Genomic DNA, 16377 nt, shown 5'->3' with positions numbered 1-16377 from the left:
TTTCTAGTCTAAATCAGAAATTCGTTTCAGAGTATTTCCAGTAATTTCAAATAAATCTGATTTTAAAACGCGTTGACCAGAAATTCTATCCAGAAATAAGGTCAATTTTCTACGAGGGTTATTCCAGTGTGCAAGACAATTTTTTTAATGCGTCTGGAGCGGAGAGCTCCTCTGTTTTCATAGACTCCATCCCCAAAATGTAACGGTTCATCGTTTCCGGTCTTTTAAATGTGACGTTCACAGATGCCAACTATCTTCGCACGCTCATGAATTGATACTTATCGGAGAGCAAAATCAATATCGGTAAACAATGTCTGATAAATTCAAATATTACACCAATTTGCAGTGCAATTAAGTAGGATAGAGGGCATATTTGTACACTAAACTGATGACATTTTTATTTATGATAATGTCCGTGCTCTTTTATCTAATTTTTTAAAAGAGATTCAGAATAAAAGGTAGTAATTATAAAAATGTTACAATGAAAGCATAAGGATTCTGCATTTATTATAAAATAAAAAAAAAAATTTTTTAAATTAATAAAAAATTTACCTCAAGCAGATATTACTTTGAACCAACATCAATTTTCAAACATTCAAGGCTTCGTTACTCCCAAAGTTTTCTCAATCAAGCCAACTTTTCCCTTTTCCAAATTTTTGCAAAAAGCGAGCCATTTTACTCCAGTATACCCATAGATCTCACTCTCCCCTATGCAGTTCAAAACATAATATAAAGGCACACGCGCCATCTCGCTCTCCCTTCAATCAGCCCATATCTAATCATCATCCCCAAATCAAAAAAAAGTCCCAATTCAATAATCGCCAAAACGTCCCTTGCATGCACCCATACCAGCATACAGCGCAGTACACCTTTGCACACAGACAGACCGCACGCGCGGGCCACGCGTGCATCGGCGCGCACATATGCGGCAGATGTCCCTTCTGCTCATACTCCTCTTCTTTCTTCGTCTCTCCGTAAGTCCGTACCTTAACACACGCGCCTGTGCACCTATATATACATACCTATGCATGAGTATAGCTATAGCGCGGAGAAAGGGGACATACGCCAACGGTCGACCGCCGCAGCTGCCCCGCAGCAGCAGCAGCAGTGTATAACCCAGCGAGATATACGTATATATATATATATATATATATATATATATATAGAGAGAGAGAGAGAGAGAGAGAGAGAGAGAAAATCGAGTACGGGCCGTTGGAAAAGTCCCCGTGATGATGCGGAGCTTCCTTTTAAACGCAGATGCTCCTGCGGTAGGTGCCGATGTTTGCGTGCTTTATTTTTGGACTTTTGACGAAGTAGAGCTTTCTTGGCGTGTTTTATTTTTATTTTTCTGTTGATGTCGCACGCTCGCTCGTTTGAATTGTTCTTTTTATTTTGTTGTTAAAGTGAAATAATATTATTTATAAATAATCAACATGTATGTACCACGAATCGAACAAAAATTCGAAAAGAGCTTTCATTTTTCGAAAATATTTAAAATTTCAACGCCGAAATAACATTTCGTATTTATCACCCTATACCCCATCGTTTCAAACAGTCGGTCCTTTTTACTTTCCAGTCAAGTGTGGTAAAGATGCTCGAGCGAGGCGTGCGTTGATGTGAAACACATGTCGTCGTCGCACATTCTTCCAAACTGAGCGTTATGTCACATAAAGCAGCGTTCAAAAGAGGAATTTTTATCTCGATCACTCCCATAAAGTTTTCAAACACACCAACAGCTCTAGCTTTTTGAACGAATAATAAGCGCATAAATATCAAAAGCATCACGGGGTGGTCGCCGCAAAATCCACTCGGAAGCGCGCAAACAACATCCTGAGCCGCTCGCTTTTGAAAAACCAGCTGTAATGCAACGTCGGTGTATTTAAGTAGTAGTCCCCTTGGCTCTCCGCGCGAAGTCCGTTAAATACAGGCGCACATGGGCGGAGCGGCTCGTCGCAACCCCCCGAAACTTGCCCCTCTTATTCTTCCTCGTCGCGGTATTTAACTGCGAGGAAGGCTTTTTCTTAACTTTGTTGCTACCGGCAACTTGATCGACTACTTATAGTCGGGTTTTAGTTTTGCAGAAGAGGTTTGGTTTTTTTTTCGAATGCCGCACCTCTATGTATTACAGTGTACGATTGTATTATATTACAGTGTAGATTTCTTAGGGATGAATGTGGGTCAATAATTTTTTGGCTGGAGGAGAAATTATTGTAGATGAAAGTGTTAGGAGGACTGTGATAAATTTTAAGCGTTGATATAGGCTTATCGCTTGATGGCGCGGATAAAATGTCTTAATTTGATGATCAGTTTTATAATTAACGTAAATTGAGATGAGCAAATGTTTAATTTTCACTCTTCGGTAAAAGTTATTCCTCGCTATAATAGTATAAAATCTTTAAATTTTTGCATAAAACTATCACTATCGCCTATGCTTTAACTAAATCAAAATTTTTGATTCTCGACCAACGGTAGCAGTTTTACTAGTTTAAAAGGCAAAGGCACTTTTCCCGCCTTTTTCAAGCTACTATATCTTTAAAATTAAGACTGGTATTTAATTTTCTAGTAAATATTAATATTTATAGTTTATATCCTTTATATTAATAATGTATACGATATCAGCAGTTCAGTGTATTAACTTCACTACAAAAATATTTAAATAAACAAAAAAAAAATAAATAAAAACGAAAAACTCGCTCTGAAACGCCACAAACCGCAGCCTCATAGCTAAATCTCCAATCAACAAAAACAAAAGCTCTCGTTCCTTCTCCCCTCTCTCGTTACATACACGCTATGCACTTACGTTCATTCCTATATGTACTGCACACAGTACGTTCACTCTCCCTACTCTTTTCATGCAACTGTCGTGCGCGCCGTTGCATCCTGTGCTGTGCGCCTATATAGGTATACCCGCTGCACAGGCCAGAGAGAGAGAGAGAGAGAGAGAGAGAGAGAGAGAGAGAGAGAGAGAGAGAGAGAGAGAGAGAGAGAGACAGAGAGAGAGAGAGAGAGAGAGAGACAGAGAGAGAGAGACAGAGAGAGAGAGAGACAGCGAGAAAGACGGGCCAGGCGGGCTTTTAACCGCTCTCCCCTATAGTCCCCTCGTGCGGCGGCGAAGCACATCTGCCGGGACACGACGCCACGGCTGTATACGCCGCCGCTGGGTCAGTAACGAGAAAACCGCCGGCGCGGATCGTTCCCTTCGCCAACCTACTCTGCCGCAACACCTATACTCTGTGTGTAATTTTTTCATTTTTTTATCCGCTTTATCAATTTTGCAAATGCCAGTGATAAATCGCTTCGTTCGGTGATCGATTCTTCTGGAAAAGTGTGAAAATCTCATGTGATTCAATAATGTGCAAAAAGTACGAAGCCTCGAGTGTCAAGGAGACCAGTTGCAACTTGCCGGCGGCAGTGATACCGGACCACGACAACCGAACCGTCAGTTACTCCCTCGAGCACTCCTGGCAGACGACCTACGTGAGCAGTGTCGTGATTATTCTCGTGCGAAAGTGAGAACGAGCCGCCAAACATCGTCATACAGTGATATGAGGAGACGTTTTTGAAGAAGAAAAAAAGAAATTTTTTTTTTCTCGAAAAGACTCGTTTTGGAAAAATTGATTAGTTGTAAATTGTGCGTTTCGAAGATACCAAAGAGAAGAGATGGAGAAGCGACCGGATCTGACGCAGGTACACTGCTACACCAACCCGTCGTTTTGCATCCAGTCCGAGTACATTCCTGACGATGCCCAGAGCGTTGGAAGCGACTTGCCACCGCCCCCGCAATTTCAGGTAAGAAAAATTCAATGCTCCGAGGGATGAGCCGCTTTCCGTTGCGCAAGAGCGTGTGATCCTTTTTGGGGGAAAAGGAAGCGGACGAGGACCTTTAATTTTCTACTTGTGAATGGCTGACATTTTTTTTATCAAAATAGAAATCGTTTCTGATAATATAAAAGAGAATATGGATTCCGCATGTGCGGAATGATTTGTAGCGTGTTGTCGCAGCGTCGTCGTATTTTGACGTTAGAAGCGATCGCTTGTGGGGAGTAGAATACGTGCCAGCGGTTAGCGTTCGGGGATGATGGTCTCTTTCTTCGTTCCCTTCACCGCAAGCAGAACGGCAAACTTTTCGTATGGACCACTGCTCGCGCCTCTATTTTCCATCAATAGTACTGCTTATTAATTCACTCCAGTTCAAGCGTATCGTTGGATTCGAAGCAGTGGCTTTTGTTTTCTTTGTTTTTTTGAGAGAATAACCGAAATGGGGATTCACAGGGTATCGACCGCGAGGTGGCGCCGCGGTGCTTTCAAATTTGTAGACCGCGCGCATGCGTCAAATTCGAATCGTTATCTTTTGTGTTGACGCAGCTGCCTCTGCAATTTCTTTACTGTTCGACATCCTTTCAATTATTTTTAATTTTTTTTTAATTTAACAATGTTTAGTATTACTTTTATCAAAATTCGAAGCGAATAATTTGTAATCGATAGTCAAATTTGGATCATTTGAAAGCAACGTAATTTTCATTGCGAAATTGCTAATCACAGCACTGTCTATTTTAATTCAGGTCGACGATCTGCCACCGCCACCTGCAGTTCATCAACCCCAGCCACAGTATGGCCAGGTCAATCCAGCCTTCAACAGCAGCCCAGAAGTTGCCGTACCCAATCGACCACCACCGCTGCACCGTAGCGTCGCCAACCTGAATCACACAACAGCCGACCGATACTGCTACATCGACGACCGGGTCGAGGCACCCTCACCCCCACCACCCGCCAATGCCCATAAACGTTATGGCAGCCTACCTATGGGCCGTCCAAACCCATACGCCTACCGGAACAACCGCTACGAGTACATCCAGGACGACGCGAGTGTCCAGGTTCAGGTCCAGGTCCAGCCTGTGCCAGGACACCCCCAACAACAGATGCCCACCGTCTCGGCCAACACGTCCAGATACGAGTACATTCAGCAGCAGGAGGTTCAGCAGAGGGCAGCGCTCTCACCTCAGCAGCAACAGCAACAGATGATAGTCCAGCAACCGCAGCAACAACAGATGACACCCCAGCAACAGCAGCGCCAGGTGCTCAGTAGACAGAATTCAGTTAGGGCCTCGGTCAGGTCGTACAGGAACCCGGATGCGCATTATCAGAGCCTTGGGCCTGACAGCATTGAAGCGCAGGAGGCCAGGTGGAACGAAGAGGACAAGGGGATGTATAATACGTCGAGAAGGCAGATTCAGACACCTAGAGGTGGGTTGATTAAAAAAAAAAATGTTTCATATATTTTAGCTTATAATCACGCGGATCTTAGCTTGAATACGATGTTGCAAATAATTATTTAAAAAGATCAAAATGTAAATCAAGCTTTACTCCTTCGTATACAAAAATAATTACTTGTAATTTCACATATAATTTACGACTCTAAATCCGATCGTAAATTATAAATATTCAGAGGCCTGTAATGAACGTCGCGAATAATAACAACAATAAACGCAGCCTGTAAATATCAGGCTTTACAATCAAAAGAATCCCAAATAAACCCCTCGTCGTATCTTTGTCGAGGAATTTCCGTTAACCTTCGCCATCCAAAACCGGCAGTCGTTCAACCGGCGCACCCCAAGCAACCTTTCTCTCTATCCTTGCGATTCCTGCCTGCAAAAATGAATACGTATACACGTGCATAATATGACGCAGATAATTCTCCTTCACAGGCCGCTACACAAGTGTACCGATGCAGGACGAAGATCCGCCGAGTCTCCCGGAGCGGAACCAGACTCTGGAAGTCGGCTCACCGAGGGTGAACAATCTAGCGACACAAAAGCTTCACGAGATCCTCACGACTCCCAGGAAGCCAAGGTCCAGGTCTCAAGGTGATCTACTTTCTCCGGTCAAAAGTCCACAGAACCAGCAGTCTATGATGCACAGCGTTGCGCCTTCGCAGAGGAACGCTTACACGCCTGGCTGCTCGCCTTCGTCCGGAGTTGGTAAGGATAATGATAGTACTTATTATACATTTTATGGAGCATGAAAAAAATAAGCATCGAAATTCTTGGGATTTTCACAAGCTTATTTCTCTGAGAACTGACTTTTCGAAGTGCATTCAACCGTGCAATTTTTTCGGCGTCATTTTGATTACGCTCAATCATCGCTAATGTGGTTCTTATTCAATCATAATTGAGATTTGCCTCGTACCGAGAAGCCAATTTTTATGATTGCAGTAAGCGCGGCGACGCATCAAAAGCATAAATTCAATCGCGAATAATTCATCTGCCAATTTTCATCAATAACGAATCAATAGCATAAATAATCGGGAATAGTCTGCGCAAACAACGTATAACGCATATTACAAGCGCTCGTAGAAATAACTCGCGTTCAAAACAATGCGCATCGGCAGCATACATATACATACACGCATGCACACAGTACTGACCAGCGCAACTCTCTCCTCCTTCTCCTCAGGTCAGCGAGCGATGAACTCTCCGATGCAGCAGCCGGCTCAGCACAGCACGCCGCAGAGTCGAGCCTTGTCGCCTCGCGGCGGTGGCAAGGGCCCGACGACCTCGACCCCGAACAAGGAGCCACCGTCGGCACGCAGATGTCTGCCGCTCAATGAGTCGACGCCCGGACCTATGGTGCGACGACACATCGAGGACAGTCAGGCCGCTGCCTACGGCAGGACACCTGGACATCGGTATCACATGGAGGTGGCCAACGACGAGGTTTACGTCGACCATCAGAAGAAGGCCGCCCAAGCGAACGGAGGATTTTATCCGAGTGTGGAGAGCGCTTTCATCGCGCGCACTGCGGTGGTGAGTATTTTTTTCATGCGTACTTTATGATTGGTAATTTTGAATAGATAGAATTTGAGCATTAATTTAAATTGCTGTTATTTTAGGTACCACCACTTTCACCATCGATGAGCGAGGCAGCGAACACGACGTTAGTCAGCGGAACTGAGAAAGGCGAGCGGAAGAACGCACCACTGATACTGGCTTTAGTTGGAATTCTCACCTGCGGACTGGCTATTTACCTGTCGTACACACAAGGAAGAAGGTAAATATTCGCAATTCTTGTTTCGAAATATTAGGTTTCGATTTTTATTTTACAAATCCTACCTGAAAATATAATTAAGTTGTGATGCTCCTGGTGGGACAGTTATACTTATACTTGTCATCGGAGCGCTACAGCACTCCTTGAGCATTTCGTTTCACTTGTATTCTGACAATATGATTATTTTTCGCACGTAAATTGCTAACTTCAAAAAAATAGGTTAAGTAAAAAATATAAATAAAAAAGTTCAATTGACTAACTCGACTTTTTTCTTTCAGATACTACTTCGATAGCGCGATAGGCTGCGGGGCATGCTGTGCCCTAGCAGGTGCTTGTCGAAGCATGCGTCGCACCTGGACAGGATTAGGGCTCGCGGGTCTGTCAGCCCTGAGCTGTGCAGGTTTACTCCTTCTCGCAGCGAAATCACCGAGACCCGGAACACCTCTACACGACGTGACAGCTGGCGCCCTCTGCGGAGTTTCGGTCCTGGGCGCTGCCCTGGCGTTGTTAGCTTTGGCTGCACCAAGGTGCGCTTTCGGAAGACACAGGAGAGTTCATTCGTGGATTCCGAGATTTCAGCCTTGATAATAGTGATGAATGACGGGAAGAAGGAGCGTTAGGGGTTGTGTGTGACCAGCTTGCAGAAGTTGAGAGATGTTTATGTTTGTTGACCAGATTTATGACTTACAATAGTCTGCAATAGCTGCTTTGGCTTGACCAAATAAATTTACTCGAAACAACGATTGAATTCTTCGTTTCAAGTAATTTTACCAATCATGAAATTACAAATCATTCATACACTCCACATTTTTTGTATATGCTAATAAGTTTATACGAATAGTTTCTTCTCTCGCTTTGCCCAGCAATCTGTCAAGTCGGTCATTCATACCAAAGTCATTTTCGTATGTAAATTGGAGCACTCTTGGTATACGCAAAGTATTCTCGAAACGTCAAAGACTTGTACATTGTAAAAGAAGCTTCTAATTAAAACTTTCTGCACCAATTGGTGAATATATTTTATAAGATAATTAGGAAAAAGCTATTGTACTAATCCCACAGTTGGCTTCAACTCAGCTGGCAACTTTCCATACTATACCATAACAGCATTTATACTTGGATTTCGTCGTTTTCTCTAAAGATAATCTCATCAGAAATTAAATACTTATTGCTTCTTTTACTACGTCCAAACGTGTAGTACCATGTTTCAAGAATATTTCAACCATTCTTCGTAAACAGTTGAAATTATTCTTTACTTTATTACCTCTTATTTCTTAGAGTACAAATATATCTTCTGATACATTCTTACGTTTGACTGCTATATCTACGTCAATACTATAGCGATATATAATCTTCCGAATAACACAAAATAATTCCATAAACATATACTGCCGTTATTTTTACTCTAAGGAAAAGGGCAATTACTATTAAGTATGCTGTACAGTTAATTATTAAAAATAAATTTAGAATATTTATATTTACAATGCAAAGTCCAAATTAAATATATGATGATGAATAAATAAATAAATAAATTAACGTATCTGTAATTTTTTTCTTAAGGAATCTGAAGGAATGTGAAAATTCCGAAATAACCGCAGCCCAAATCGAAATCCCTCCTGTCATTTTCACAGTACATATCCCCAGATCCAACTCACCATTCGATCACCATTTCCCTCAAAACCACGAAGACACTGTTGTAGCATCCAGTCGCAATTGACCAGAATCTCGGGAATTGCGTTCTCCGGTTATCGGCCGTAAAATCGATCGAAAATACACGAAGGTACAAGAGAGAAAATATCCTACGATGCACATCACGATGCGACTCGTTCGACGAGAGGATAAAGGCATCGCGTTCCGTGTCAACGGACATTAATGCGGATAAGCCGCCTCGTTTTTACGCTTTATTTTTTTTTCGCTATTTCTGTCAGCCGAAGGTCACGGTTTTGCTGTTCCCTGTCGGTATTATAAAAAAAAAAATAAAATAAACAAAGAAACCATCGAAAACTACGCTCGTAAGATACGCTCAAACCCAGCCATTAAAGCCGAAATCCCAGTGGACTTTTCAGTTCTAAGGTCAGCTCGCCGCCGACAAATCTCTTAACACCGAATTAACCTCCCCTTGTTAACTCTCTCTCTCTCTCTTGCGCTGCATTTTTTCGCGTCTCAAAAGCGGCACGTCTCCCAAAATAAAGCTCTCGCTTCGCGTCCGCTGCTGCGCTTCTACTCTACTCTTTTCGCTTATTTTCTTCCTCTGGAAGGAGGAGTCTGAGATCCGCGAAGAAAGAGACGTCGACCGTGACTCGCTCCCTTTTTCGCTCCTTCTCTCTTTCGCGATAACGCCGACGCTACTGAATCACGTATACACGTATGTGCAGCTCGTGCTGCAACGGAGACCAGTCGCCGGGTGAATGTGCAGCGCAGTGGAGGCCGACTACTGCAGCCGATATTTTGATCGTCGTGTGTCGCTCTTTTTTTCTCGTTTGTGCAGTGCGTGTATCGATGCTTGTACACGTCGTTTTGTTGACTTTTTGTCGACGACGGGGGAAGCGAAGGAGTCAGTGTAGTGTTTGTTCGCGTCGGAGAGCGTTGGAGTGATTTTAAAATGAATAAATATTGTTTCGGAGAAAAATTTTGCGGATTCGAGACGGTGAATTTTTTTTTTTGGAGAGGAGAAAGTTTGATGGATGTGAAGTGCAAAATTATAAGCTAAAATTGTTTTAAAGCTTTGTTTTGACGCTGAGAGCGGATGAAAGGAAGGAAGTTTGGGCTGCGGCGACGTTGCCTTTCTTCGCAATCCTTTCACTGTATGAACGAGCGAGTCGAAGCTTTTTAAAGCTGAGATTAGAGTTATACGTTTTCGTTAGAAAAAAATTAGTATTTTTAAAACAGTAAACCTGTTAAACTCGAAATTTTAATAAGCCAAAACGCAGTGCCAAGTTTTACTATACCGCAAGACAGTAAAAAATGCTTATCACAAAGTACACGACGATCCTGCTGCAGTCGACGAATCAGCATATTGCCAGGTAAGTCTCGCCGGGGTTCCATTGTATACGCCTGAATGGCTCGCTATATCCTCTCGAAAAAAGCCAGCTGTATGCATGTCGTCGTCTTTCGCGGCGCTGGCAAGCGTTGAATTTATGTTCATATAATTATACAATACAACGTGTTCCTAGTACAAGCTCCAAAAGGTTTATCCGCCGTGTAAAGAAGCATCAGCCTAAAAATTAATCGCCCCGATTTCTCGAAGGAAAAATCCTCGCGATAAGTCATCCTCAACAAAGACACACCCAACCCTCCATTTCGGAGTAAAAAAATGCTATGTATACGTATAGGCGTCGGTTCGCAATCCATTAGCCTCCGACAAAGCTCTTGAGGAATGCACGTCGCTTGAATTTTCCAACCCCCGGCTGTAAGCTTTTTTTCTCTCGGTCGTATTATATCGAGGCACCTGACACCTCATTAAGCTCGCGATAGCGGCCGGAAGAATGCGTTAAAATTGAACGGAGTTTAGTCGGGCGCGAGGAAACAAAGGGCCGCGTTTTCTACACAAAAAGAGGGTGGAGAGAAGGAGGAAGAGAATAAAATGTATAATCCCGAGAGCGCGGCTCTCGTGGAGTTGACGGCAAATCGCATTTTGCTCGCGCCGCGCGGCCGGCTTTTCAACGATGCGCACAATGCCGACTTTTCGAGGGCGAGGCTATATTCTTCTCTCTAATCGCGTTTGTTTCATTGATTGTACTGATCATTGTTCTAGAGTACAAGGGATATGCAAATTGAAAATTTTAGCGGGCAGACAAGATGCGACTTTTGCGAGCGTGAATATTTATAGACGTTAATTAATTATTTGCGATGTGAATCAAATTTTGACAATTTTTCAGTGCATGCAGATAAGCATCAACATTTAATAATGTTTTATGGATAATATATTGTAGTTTGTTATTTATTAAATATCGTATAATAACACCGACGACGCGATGCTATGTGAAAATATTTATAAAAGTTATTGTAAATTGTATAATAATGACTTAATACGTCAAAGTTTGAAAGAAATAAATCTTTTCGCTTGTTAATCACATTTGTGCATGTATATAGATATGGTTCTATATAACGAAAAAATAATAAAACTTGTTTACGCTGACAAAATTTATAGCAATATATAGCAACCGATTTCAAACATCAAAATCTGATAGTATTAAATAAGTCATTGCAAGCGTCAAAACACGAAGAAGTATCAACCAAATAAGCATCAAGCCAATCAGACAAAAACGCTATAGCGCGTTTCAGCGATGATCTTGTTGGTTCAGCTGGCTGTCGACACGTCCAAGGGAGAGAAATGCGGCAAAGATAGGCCTACGCTTACACCGTAAGGTCAACGAGCGCGCGAGTGCGATATCCTTTCGCAAGCGAACATATGCGCAAGTCGATAGTTGCGTTTTTCCGTTTGCTGCGTGCCTTTGCTCGATCGCAAGCGCGCGTATTTATATAAGAGTGAACTCATTCTCCGGCTACGAATTTTTGTTGATCGATGGGCAAACTTTTCTTCGGATTTAAATCAATATTAGCGCGAAATCCAAAATTCCATTATTGCATCGCATACATCAAAAAGTTCCGAGAATCGTTCCCCTCAGGCCTACGCATTGCATAAACAAAAGCTTAATAACGAAGCCGGCAAAAGCCGCTTGCTCTCCTCCTCGAACTTCTTAGCATGTATACGCGGTTCAAGATCTCAATATCCCTCGCGATGTTCCTTCAAACAAAAGAAAATCCTCCTGCCTCTAATCTGCCTTTCCATTACCTTTGCGCGGCTCTTGGCTTCTGCGATGAAAATTTAATAAATCCGTAGACACACAGTGGGAGATCGAGCGAGCACGGAAGAAACCGCGCGAGCCAATTTACGGATTTAAATATGCGCGGACGAGCGGCGAATACGAGATTCGGAGAGAGCAAAAAATGAGAATATTCGGAGAGATGGAAAAAAGCGAAGTGCGCGCGCGTGAAGCAGCCTAGTGTGGGAATGAGAAATGACGGAGTATTCGTAAAATGAATGTCGACGCCAGTCTTACGATCTGCCTATTTATCAGGGGGATGAGATATATCTTTGTTTACGCAAGTTTCGAATCGAATGTTCTGTGGCTTCCGTGTTTTGAGAAGTTTTCTTTGGACGTATCGATTTAACGTTATACATTTAAAATATCCTTTAAAATGAAGTATTGCGCGATAAACATGATTAATAAATTGAGGTACCGCAAGGTATTAATATAAGGAAATCTAATAAGCGAGAGAAAAGATAGTTCGATGAATCACAATATTTACATACAGATTGACTTTTACTCTCGGCCTTCTCGCTCCAGCTGTACATAACGCTTATTATGTCTGGCGCGACTCAAGCTCCGCGCGTATAATCACCAAGATTTACGAGCTTTAATTATGGCGTATAGAATTCTCTTGAATTACCGTCGTACCTCGCACATTCGTTAAATTAATATCGGCCGTCGGAGGGCTATTCCGACGAGGATTTCGAATTAATTGCGAGGTATCGCATTCGCTCTGATGGGTATTATACAAGGATATTGACTTACAGTTTCGCAAATTGTATTAACATATTTATTAAAGCTCGGCTTGATAAACGGGAACTCTGGAATCAACAAAAAAAGTTCCATAATCGAATTATAAACACGTTTTTGATCGGCCGAAACGAACCAATTACACGATCGCGAGGAGAAAAGAAAAGAAAAACTGCCGTCGATTCCAGGCGTAGGAACCGCAGAAGCAGTCTCGCGATTCATCATAAGTTCGTTAAAGCTCGAACGGAATTACCCCCGATACAAATCCGCAGCACGTGTTCCTCGCGATTTAATCCCCCTTGATTACATCGCGAATCGAACTATACCACCGATATACAGTCAGGGCTATGTGTGCGTGTGTACGGCTGCGAAAGCTCTCGCTGTAAATCTTTTCTTCGTCCGCTCGAGCTTTTTTCCTTCCGCACGAAAATCCGGACAAGGCCAGTAATGAAAGCGAAATGGAATTTATCGGCCGTATAAATTGTCTCGGCCCTGTGTGTCGTCGGTCTTCTTGCCTCGGCGAGACGGGGCATTATACCGTTGGTGTGTCCTTTATCGGCTGTTGCAGTAACGTCGTTACGTCCCCTGTAAGGGAGGAATTATTTGACGCGCAGCTATCGAACGACGCTGAAATTGTCGGCTTGCGCAGCTAGGAGACGATTTTTTAGAGAATAGAAAGAACGTATTCGGATTATTTGCTCTCGTGATGGAGATATCGAGAGGAGGACGTTACGACGAGGAGATAAGGGTTTCCGAAATTTCGACGGTTGCGTTGACATACGTGTAATCGAGACAGAGTGTGTGTAGAAGCTTCCAGATAAGGATGGATGAATCACTGAGCCATTATTAGCCCGAGACTTAGCCGGGGATGGGAACTTGATATTCTTGTTTAATTAGACACAGGGTAATGTACGTAACCGAAGATCAACAGATATGGACACCCTAATAAGGAGAATCGAAAAATCAATACTTTATAGGGGGCCGTGTGTGCAGTTGGCTTTACATTTTGTGATTTAAGAGTACGAAATGTAGGGAATGAAAATTAAGGTTCAATTTATTGCTACACTAGATCTACTAATTGTATTGATAAGAGTAGTACACAGAGTCGTTTTGGACGAAGAGACGATTTAGTCAATCATCTTTTGACGTTCGCCTTGAACATTGTTGGCTCTTGGAGTCCGCAAGCACTTTTGCAATACGTATGCTTTTTCGCATACGCCTACGTGATTTTCGGCTGTGAAGAAAAAATGTTTGAATCAATGATCTAAAAGTCTATAATTAATAACAAAATATGAGAAAAATTAACAGTACTGTATACCTTCATCAACGCAGTAATCGATTTTCTCGTAAAGTTTATCCTTGCTTATGAATGGAGCTAAAAGTGTTCTCATTCTTCTTTTGATTCCCCTCGCATCAATGATTCCGTGTTTCATCTATAATAAAAACAATTATTTGAAAAAATCATGTAATTCCACAAAATATTTCACTTACAGATCCATTTTTCTTCATGATACACGCCGTGACGCAGCCAGATCTAGGGTCCTGATTTCTTTTCATCGCATAAAACTCCTCTATTGACAAAATATTTATAAATCATCAATGAATGAAAATCGAATAATCTAAGCATACCTTTGGTCAATCCATTTTCATCCAGACAAGCATTTTGGTATTCTCTGTATCCGGCGGAAACACATGCCTTTAAAAAAATTGTTTTTATGATTACTCTAATTAAAGTTCATATGCTTCATCCTTCAAATTATTATAATTCATGACGATGCTTAATTTATCTACAGAAATAATTTACAGAGTACTCAAAAATTGTGCGAGAATATTCAATATAATATTTTTTATACCGTGATACACTTGTCTTTATTTACAACTATGAAAACTCACCACTGCGCTAAGAACGACGAGGCACAGAACAACAATCTTCATTTTAAGACGATCACTCTTGTTATTCTCAAAAGTAAAATGAGAGATTTTACAAGATTTAATATTTATACTCTTTTCGCGAGCAGAATTATTCACTGGCGTGTACTTCGCTACAGGAAATGTTGCTGCAGAGATAACTTGGTACTTCCAACGGAACCAAACAAGCTGTAATCGATAAAATCACTTGGATCTCGGCAATTGTTGAAGTATCGTGTTTTCGTACCAAACACGGTTTTTCGTGTTAAAAATGAAAAATCTTTTGTTGAAAATATTGTCAAAATTTTATGATCAGCGTATAAAAAAAGTGAAAAAAGTCGTCTGTACATGACGAAAAAAATTACTGATACGTTTCGCAATCCACCTCGTGTTTTAAGTGGCTTTAATTATCTCGCTGGTGTATATAATGTATGCTTATTCCTGAAGAAGCAGCATTCGCACAGAAAACTTTGAAGTCTCTTCACTCTTGTGCTTAACCGAGGATTTCAACATGAAGACCATAGTTTTCACACTCTGCATGATGACTGTGGCAGTCGTAAGTTGAAATTGTTACTAAAAAATATAGATTTTATAAAGTTACCTTAATTAGTCCACCGATGTGACAGAGTAAAAATTAGATAACTTCTTCTTGTTTTATGTCCATATAGACGTGTTCTCCCCGTCCTGGAGGTCGTGGAGGTGGAAGTATGTTCAGCAGAGAGAGCGTAAAGAAATGCATGGCAGAAATGGATATTAAAAGAGGTAAGCGAAACACCGCGTGATCTTTGTGTTATTGATTAAAATGTGTAAATGATTGTCTTTTTATGTGATTTCATTTATAACAGAGGATATTAAAACCCTGAAACAAAACAATGATCCAAAACTGTCTTGCCTTAATGCATGTGCGATGACCAAAGAGGAGATAGTGAGTTTTTTTTTATTTAAAATTAATCTGCAGGATCTGTACGTTATATACATATATATATATATATATATATATATATATTGTTTTGTAGATGGACGAAGCCGGAAATATTGATGCAGACAAGCTTATTAAAGCAACCTTAGAAATAGTCCAGAAGAAAAAACCCGATATAAATGTTGAGGAATTAGAAACTGCCATGCTCTCTTGCATTGAAAAAGGTACAAAGAAACGAAGTTTTATATTAGTTTACCATTTGGCTAACATAAACACACTTACGATTCATGTGAATCATCATAGTTATTTATTTGTATAATCGCACAGTGAAATTGATAGATTTAAGCTGCTTTACTTGCGTTGTGATAACGCAAATATTAGCTATTACTTCTCAAAATCTTCAACCATTGCTATGCACTATAATCAAATAATAATTATAATTTAGCCAAAGAAGTTGAAGATAAGTGTATGAAGGCAAAGACCCTGGTTGTCTGCTCTCATGAATACTGGAAAGCTAATGTAAAGGGAAACCCGAGCAGCGCAGGTGGTGAAGAAGAATAAGAATGTAAATACATTTACAAAAATATACTTTATTGATTTTACTAAAACTTTACATAACTGTCTTACAAATGAAATAAAGAAATATGCATGCACATGACAACGAAAGGTCTACTTTATTTTTATTTACATTTTTAATTGAACGACAAAGTAAAATTATTAAAATAAAGCACCGCATATAATTGTACAAAAAAAAAATGACTATGAACAAGATCTCATTATATATTCTTTATCAATAATAAATAGATCAGGAAAATATTAAACCAGTAAACGTTATAAAAATAATGTAGAAAGTAATATATCTATATTGATTCTAGAAAACAAATATCAGTTTGATAAACAGAAATTCAATTAAATACGGTTATAATCTTTAAAGAAAAAATAAGT

General features: G+C 41.0%; 3 protein-coding genes across 3 annotated transcripts; 2 read left to right on the top strand and 1 right to left on the bottom strand.

Annotated features, from left to right (window-relative positions):
• The first annotated feature begins 3118 nt into the window (after positions 1–3118).
• LOC100679370 (ataxin-2 homolog) lies at positions 3119–8573 on the top strand. Its single transcript, XM_008203802.3, has 6 exons — positions 3119–3789; positions 4563–5244; positions 5706–5978; positions 6454–6803; positions 6890–7047; positions 7323–8573. The coding sequence occupies exons 1-6, from the start codon at positions 3661–3663 to the stop codon at positions 7627–7629; spliced, it is 1899 nt and encodes a 632-aa protein (XP_008202024.1). The 5' UTR covers positions 3119–3660; the 3' UTR covers positions 7630–8573.
• Positions 8574–13634: 5061 nt separating this feature from the next.
• Positions 13635–14552, bottom strand: OBP77 (uncharacterized LOC100119441; the record flags this gene model as incomplete). The annotated part of the gene is given in 6 exon segments (NM_001289062.1): positions 13635–13839; positions 13924–14038; positions 14097–14176; positions 14235–14301; positions 14499–14539; positions 14542–14552. Coding segments are annotated over 5 exon segments (410 nt in total), but the record flags the coding sequence as incomplete, so codon positions are not given.
• Positions 14553–14861: 309 nt separating this feature from the next.
• Positions 14862–16093, top strand: LOC100119474 (pheromone-binding protein Gp-9). Its single transcript, XM_001603197.5, has 5 exons — positions 14862–15069; positions 15182–15275; positions 15359–15438; positions 15530–15656; positions 15878–16093. Exons 1-5 carry the CDS (start codon positions 15025–15027, stop codon positions 15991–15993), a joined length of 462 nt encoding a protein of 153 aa, XP_001603247.1. The 5' UTR covers positions 14862–15024; the 3' UTR covers positions 15994–16093.
• Positions 16094–16377: the final 284 nt, after the last annotated feature.

The sequence above is a fragment of the Nasonia vitripennis genome, chromosome 4 (assembly GCF_009193385.2).
Source record: "Nasonia vitripennis strain AsymCx chromosome 4, Nvit_psr_1.1, whole genome shotgun sequence".
Classification (NCBI taxonomy): Eukaryota; Metazoa; Arthropoda; class Insecta; order Hymenoptera; family Pteromalidae; genus Nasonia; species Nasonia vitripennis.
The sequence above is the reverse complement of the archived record's forward strand: the minus strand, read 5'-3'. Positions and strand labels throughout refer to the sequence as shown.